This window comes from Mercenaria mercenaria, chromosome 15 (assembly GCF_021730395.1).
Source record: "Mercenaria mercenaria strain notata chromosome 15, MADL_Memer_1, whole genome shotgun sequence".
NCBI lineage: Eukaryota > Metazoa > Mollusca > Bivalvia > Venerida > Veneridae > Mercenaria > Mercenaria mercenaria.
In genome coordinates, this window is record NC_069375.1 from 57390407 (window position 1) to 57398236 (window position 7830).

Sequence of the window (7830 nt, forward strand, 5' to 3'; positions counted from 1 at the left end):
CCTCAAATGTTTTTGAGCAAAGTTCCTTCATGTCCCACGTTTCTCTCCCAGAGGATTGACAGCATTTCGATCTGACATTTTGAACGAATGACACATTCCCCCTTGAGGTTAATTTTTATACATTCTCATCGCGATTACCTCTAATTAATCCTTATCAAAGATCCCAGCTGTTCAAACTAATTAATTCGTTAGTTTAAATTAAAAGCAATTTCCATAACGTCTCAAAAACAAATGACCGCTGATTCAGAAATCTAATGTTTACATCAAACAATTATAATTTTGACACGTGCAAATAAGTATGACATCATCTCACTTTGATTATCGCTGCACCTTTGATATGTCGGCATCGCAGCTCTCTGGTTAGGCAATAAACATGGACAGTTGTTAAAAAGCCAACCACATTCACAATGAAATGTGTGAAATTTTATCGCATATTTTCCTCACTTCGACTTACCGAGTTTACAATGCACTTGAATTTTACTGACGGGACTGAAAATCTCTTTCGACACATCCTGAGTCTCGGTAAGTCAAATTCTGACGTAACCGGAGTTGAATTACATATATAAAAAAGGAAAATTGACAGGACTTGAAAAATTCTTCGACTTAAGCGGAATTTCGAGGTAAGTGAGTTTGAGATACCGAGTTTCGACTGTATGTTAAAAGTTCTGCTACTCTACAGAATAGACTTATCACAGTCCTCAAGATGTCATAAACTAGGAAAGCTATAACTACTTTTCTCAGATATACTATACAATAGAAAACATACCTATATCCCCAAGATGTACCAAACAGTGCTGACAGACATATAAACAGGAGCTCTTCTTCGGTGGAGTTACTTTTAGCTTCATAGGTGTTCTCTCTACAAATAAATATAATATTCATCAACTAACGATAAAATATTCAAAATCATCAAGATCTATTTGCAGCTATCTCCATAGCAATGAATTATGGCCATACCTCTTTTTGGATAATTAAGTCAAATTAGCACACTAAGTTAACTAGCTATCTCAGGACAGAAATAAGCCCCATAGAATGTCTGTTGCTGTTACCAAATAAGCAAATAACCAACCCACTGATATGACATGGATGAAAACTACTGTAAATATCAAACCTTTCATGACACCATAGAAAGCTGATTTTCTCCTGAAGGGCAGATCCAGTTTGAACGTGGTACACAGAAGCTGAAGAAACTGAAAAATAAGTAAACAAATGTTATAAACTTACAATGTATAGTTATACAATTGTTGATGATACTGAAAAAGAACAAGGGACGACCTTTTTATCTTATAAGCAACTTTAAGACAACAAGGAGCTGCGTTCAATAAATGCTTGATGCCCCTGGTGGCATCCTTGTCGATAGATTTTCCAAAACGAGGTCAAGGTCAAACTGAGGTCAGGTGATGTTTGAAGATGAGGAATGATCACAGGTTACATCTGTATTAGTATCAATTCATTCTTGTAAGCAGTATTGATGCTAGACGAAACGGTCCCATTTGGTTAATCTCGTATGGACAGACGGATGGACAAACGGACAGGACAATCACTATATGCCTCCCGCATCTGTAGATGCCAGGGGCATAAAACAGACTTTGAAGTTTTAACTCTCAAATGAATATGGAATGTCAAAGAACAATTAACAAGAGCGCCGCCATGCGGGGCAATATACGCCCGAAGGCTTACATCATAGGATTGGAGCAAAATTTTAAGAACTTGACTGTTGTAGCCCCAAAGGACTGGAACAATAAAAGGAAAACTTCAAAAAACAAATCTAAGTCCACAAAAAAAAAATCAAAGTCTACAAAAAAATCCTTATCAGGTATAGGTATGTAAAAATACACCTTAAAATTGGAGGTACCATCCATGTTGTACCACAGAAAAGTGGTCTCGGTTTTTCCCTACGGCCAATAATAAAGAAGTTTCAAAATAAGCTATTTATAGTAACATAAAAGGGAAGTAATTAAAAAAAAAATAAATATTGTAAGTACAAAAAAGAGATCTGCCAAATAAAAACAAGACCACTGCAATGCAGAGCAATATACACAAAGCAAAGTCATAAATGACCTTTGACCCTTAAGTGTGACCTTGACCTTGAAGTGAGTCATCCGGAACATGCGCTCTGCACATCGTTACAATGTGGTGAACATTTCTGCCAAGTTTCTTTGAAATCCTTCCAGCAGTTCAAGAGTTACAGAGCGGACACGAAACAAACTGATATGACTTTTGACCCCTAAGTGTGACCTTGACCTTGAAGCAAGTCATCCGGAACATGCGCTCTGCAAGTCGTCTTGGTGTGGTGAACATTTGTGTCAAGTTTCTTTGAAATCCTTCAAGGGGTTCAAGAGTTACAGAGTGGACACGAAACAAACTGATATGACCTTTGACTCCTAAGTGTGACCTTGACCTTGAAGTGAGACATCCAAAACATGCGATCTGCACATCGTCTTGGTGTGGTGAACATTTGTGTAAAGTTCCCTTGAAATCCTTCAAGGGGTTCAAGAGTTACAGAGCGGACACGAAATTGCTAATGGACAGACGGACGGACAGACAGACGGACACCAGCGTCATAACATAATATGTCCCTTCTGGCGTATAAAAATGAAAAATTTGCTTCATATGAAACAGTGAAACATTTGTCTTGGGAGTGTGTTTAGGTAAAGAGTCTTTTTCAACAATTTTTCAGTAATATAAAAGATGATGTCTACATATAGCAGTGAGGACAATGCCCATCTTTATAGTGCTGCCTCATTGGAATATCATGTCACAGACACGGGACATGATACACCACCAAGTCACATTATACTGACACTGAGCTGACCAGTTGTAGGACTATCCTCCTAATGTTGAGTGCTAAGCAAGGAAGCTACTTGTACCACTTGTTAACACCTCTGATATCATATGACACTGCCAGGCATTAACAATGTAAATATATGGCTTTGACTCTAAAATGTTTGTCTCATGAACGATGCAAGCTTTATCATAAACCTCATTTAAAATGACTGTATAGATCCTTTCAAAAATAAATTTCTTACCTGAAGATAGAAACCACTGGCTGTCTCCAAAAATAAGTTAAGTGTGGCCTGAATTTCTGCTCTCTTGACATTCTGAAAACATAATTAATATTTTAAAACCATAAAACAGTAATAATCGAGTGTTTAAAAATGCAACAAGAACTTTGAAGTATCATCATGGAAAACGTTTGTGTGTAGTACTAACATAATCCATCAATGCATTTAAAAGTTATGGAGCAGAAACAATTTTTACTTCACTTTCAATAGTGACCTTGACTTTGACATAAGCATAAGTCATGTACGTGCATTATCTAAATATTGCCTTCTATTCACATACCAAGTTTTATGAACCTAGCTTGAACACTTTTCGAGTAACTGCAGGATCAAGATTTGTGAAAGGACAGACGGACAGAGGGCATTCTTATAGTACCCTTCGGTGTTCCACCGGTAGAGGACTGAAAACAGCTGTTTGTGCAACATATATGCCCGCTATCATGATGGCCTTTCAAATTTGATGTGTAATTTTCAGTCTCATGTACATAATGCCCTTTGACTTTATGTTTATTATCTTAGGGGTCACCTACAATGTAATGACAACAGGATATCATCCTAATGAAAATTGGCTCCTGCAGATTCAAGCATACTCCAGTTACTGATCAGACACTTTTTTCAACCTCTCAGTCTTTAACCTTCTGACCCCTAAAACGTTAGAAATCATCTGTCATTCTATGACCTTTCACTTAAGGTTCTCATATGCACTTAAATTGTCAGCTATTTAATGTTGCTGATGCTTATATTCAGAGTGTTTTCAGCCTTACCTGTTTATCTTTAGCTTGAGACTGTAAGTTGTTTATCTGATTCTTGAAAGCATGGTTCCATCTACAAGAGTAAATACAATGATCAATGATTATGTCCTGGTCACGGCACCAATACTGCAAATTAATACTGTGATGTATAAGAACACATCTTTACTGGTTTACCTTTGTTGTTTCTTTTAGCAAAATTAATGCTGTAATGAATTCTCTGCAGATGTTTTAGATAGTGGCCATCACACTGAATTTTGTCTCTTCTTGAGCATGAGGAAATACCATAAATTATACAAAATTTACAAAAAACGGTACGGTAAAAGTTGTTTAAAATTTGCAACACAGTGTGAAACATGGTCAACTTTAAGAATATACCAAGCAAATGCCATTTTTTAAACATTACTATTAGGGGTACAATACCTTAAAGGAAATAATGTTTAAGATGTAAATTAGCCATATCCTGTGTACTGAAAGTTTACAATATTTGCCCTAGCATTGGTAATCTAAAAAGGCATAGACCTTTAAATTTGAAAGGCCAAGGCCTTTTCCCAATTTCCTGATGAAAAGTCCCGTGGTACCAATTTACAGTTGGGTCACCTGCGTCAATCATGATAAAATGCCTTTTCCAAGAACAACACAATGAGAGTGACCCTTGTTCTACCTCAGTAGCAACAAAAAAATCAACTATAATGAAAATCTTAGAATAATCCTAGAATAAAGTTTGAAGATCGAAAAACTCTTTTAAGCTGACACCAATTTATATCTACTCCATATTTCCTCGGGAAAAGTGAGACAAGAGTGACATGTTGATCTGCAGTCTAAAGTTTGAATCCAAACCTAACTGGAATTCAACTGCAGTCTCTTACATCTCTTACCAAGGCATCGTATCTGACCAAGCATCCAGAAAGCAGCCAACAAACATAGTTAACATGTTGTTAGAACCTTTTTTATAATCAATGAAAAATATCAGTACATATATTTAAACTTAATATGAGCCGTGCCATGGGAAAACCAACATAGTGGCTTTGCGACCAGCATGGATCCAGACCAGCCTGCGCATCTGCGCAGTCTGGTCAGGATCCATGCTGTTCGCTTTCAAAGCCTATTGCAATTAGAGAAACTGTTAGCGAACAGCATGGATCCTGACCAGACTGCGCAGATGCGCAGGCTGGTCTGGATCCATGCTGGTCGCAAAGCCACTATGTTGGTTTTCCCATGGAACGGCTCATATATCCTTGTTAACTTACAGTTCTTGTTCCACTTTCTTGTCAAGAGCATACTCCAGGTCTGTAAGGAGAATTTTCTTGTAAACATCTTCAAGTTTTTGTCTCATTACCCACGTTTCGGATATGGTTTTACTGGTATCTGTGAAAACAAATATTATATAAAAACATTTTACTTTTTACTCGTAAGATAACAAAACTCTGGTCACCAGTATCTGTGAAAAGAACAAACAAATGAACAGCATTACAGTAACTGCATTTTACTCTGATTAATTACACTTACATTTAGCAAAATCATGTTTATTGATAAAATAGATCTAAATTGTTCAACACAATATTTTAAATTTTAGCGGGAGTTTTCTCTCTAATTTTAATGAAAGTTTCTTAACTGTTGCATTTTAAAGAACTTTGACTTTTTCAGAATTATATTAAAATCTTATTATCAACAAGAAAATACCACTAAAATTAAAAAGAATATTTTATATAAGAATTCTGTGAGAAAGAAAGTTTTTTTTTTGCTGGCAACTTGAGAGATAAACAGAAATCTGACATGATAATTTACAATTGTCCATGTAGTTTGTACTCTATCTGATTTCTGGATCTCACCCCTTGCTTTTTAGCTTATGTGATTTATAACTACACAGTAACAATTCCGTGGTCTGGTTTATGCTTGATATTTTCAGTTGTTTACAGAGAAATGATCTGTAATGTTTGAAAGTTAAAAATTATAAAATTGTACAACTGTATCATGCTAAATTATTATATTTTTGTGACACAAAACAATTCAGCAGTTTAAAGCCTCGTGGAAAAATAAATTTCATTGTCCATAGCTTGTATATTCAAATACACCAATATCCTATAGATAATAATTTTTACAGAATTAAAAAAGAACCTCAAACTTTTATACATACCAGATACACTTGCCTTGAGGGCCTCTGCTTGTCTGAAATAAATAAACATTAATGAATAATGATGTGTTGTGAATTGGAACTTGCAAGTACAGTGGAATTTCAATTCTAACATGGAAAATTCATGCACATTTCCTTTAAAACAAAGAAATTTGATATCACATTGATATATTATTTGGTGCCACAGAGGTGCAGGCAAAGAGTGCTACTACATTTGATCTTTTTCTTTATATAAAAGATGTTTCAGAATAGAAATGATATGACACTGTTTTAACAGATCAATGTTACACCAGGTTTTTTTTTACCAGGAGGGGAAGGGGCCCAGGCCTGTGCTTTGGAGAAAAATATGGCTCGGTATTTGGGCAAAGGGGAATAAAAAAACCTGATGCAAAGTCAATTTTTGGGGAAATCTGCATGATTTAAAAGAAATTTTCTGAGGGGAAAGGGCCTATTAACAGCCCTTAATATAGAAGGGGGAAAAAAGCCTGCAAACTTAATTCACACACACTGTATCTATTTTTTTACCTATTTTTCAGTGTTTATTTGTAGCAGTGAGTACAATGCCTAATTTCATAGTCATGCTTCACTGGAAATCATGTCAAAGACATGAAATTCCACTCAGTCACATTATACCGACATCAGGCTGACCAATCAAAGAACTACCCTCTTACTTCTGAATGCCAAGCTAAGGAAGCTACTAGTAGTACCATTTTTTGCATCTTCGGCATGACTTGGACAAAGAATGAACCAATGACTTCCCACACTGTAAGTGGGTACTCTGCTACTAAGCTACAGAGGCAGTATATGAAATTTTCTTTATAGAAATACAGATGCTGTCAAGCTTTTCCCTCGGGCTTGCTCTGACATTTAGTGTTTAGACCCAACATGGTCAGGACTTCATTTTACAGTTAATGTTTTTTAATAAAATGTCAGTCATATTTCTAAAATCAGCTCTTCAAGCAGAAACCCCAATATCTTGATGACCACATAGCCTTTCTTTTGTGCATACAACAGAAACATATGTCTGTGGATGCATTTTGTTGAATATTTCACCTATCAAAAGTGATCTTGAGGTGTATTATTTAGTTAAACTTTCAATACAATCTACTTCATTGTGTGGTCAAAGTATCTAGCAAATACAGTATTGAGTGGAGCACAACAGTACACGTATTCATTGGAGTCAGTTATCGTAATGAACTTCAGGACCAAAGATGATTAACAACAACAACAACAGTATTTCAGTTATGTAAGCTGTAACAGCAGAAACAAGGACTATCTGCAGCAATAAAACCTGCATTTTATCAGTAGACATATGAGGGGAATATAATTTTAAGGCAATTTCAAACAAAAAATATTTGAAGCCTAATTGTTCACACCAATTTCATTGAACTGACTCAACCCGCATGTGTTGTCTGTTGAGTCAGCAATCAAAGGGTGTGTCTTAAATCTTTTGTAATTTCTAAACAAAAACAATGGTTTGGAAAAAGTATGCTTTATGTTATTTCACAGCCTACTATCCTGATTAGGATGAATTGTACACACTCAGTTATTTCAAATTCTACTGAAACTAAAACAAATATCCGAAACTTTTTCACCCGAAATTATAGTTAGTTACTCTGAGTTGTCATAGAGTTTTCATGTCTGTTGTTTGCTTTAAAATAACATGCCGATACATTTGATCAAATGATTTTATCAGCAAAAACCTGATCGAAAGAATAAGTTTAACATTTCCTTGTTCGAAATACCTTAACATCTGGGCCACTGAACTCATCTTTACGAGTTCTTTTGGCTAAGTTTCTGACCCAGTGTTGTTTCTGTCAAGTGATCGCCATTTTGTTTCCATTTCCGATTGATAAGAACTGGTCCCTCACTACCAATCATTAAC

At 35.7% G+C, this 7830-nt stretch overlaps 1 protein-coding gene across 1 annotated transcript in view; it reads right to left on the reverse strand.

Annotated features, from left to right (window-relative positions):
- The window catches only part of LOC123555637 (nonsense-mediated mRNA decay factor SMG7-like), a 67678-nt gene extending 59870 nt beyond the window's left edge, over nucleotides 1-7808 (reverse strand). Inside the window, exons 1-7 of the mRNA XM_045346233.2 lie at nucleotides 7691-7808; nucleotides 5949-5980; nucleotides 5062-5179; nucleotides 3827-3887; nucleotides 3030-3101; nucleotides 1112-1190; nucleotides 767-859 (exon numbers count right to left, since the gene is read on the reverse strand). Of these exons, the coding sequence (XP_045202168.2) occupies nucleotides 767-859; nucleotides 1112-1190; nucleotides 3030-3101; nucleotides 3827-3887; nucleotides 5062-5179; nucleotides 5949-5980; nucleotides 7691-7716 (481 nt within the window). The 5' untranslated portion in view covers nucleotides 7717-7808. The remainder of the gene's footprint in view (nucleotides 1-766; nucleotides 860-1111; nucleotides 1191-3029; nucleotides 3102-3826; nucleotides 3888-5061; nucleotides 5180-5948; nucleotides 5981-7690) is intronic.
- Nucleotides 7809-7830: the final 22 nt, after the last annotated feature.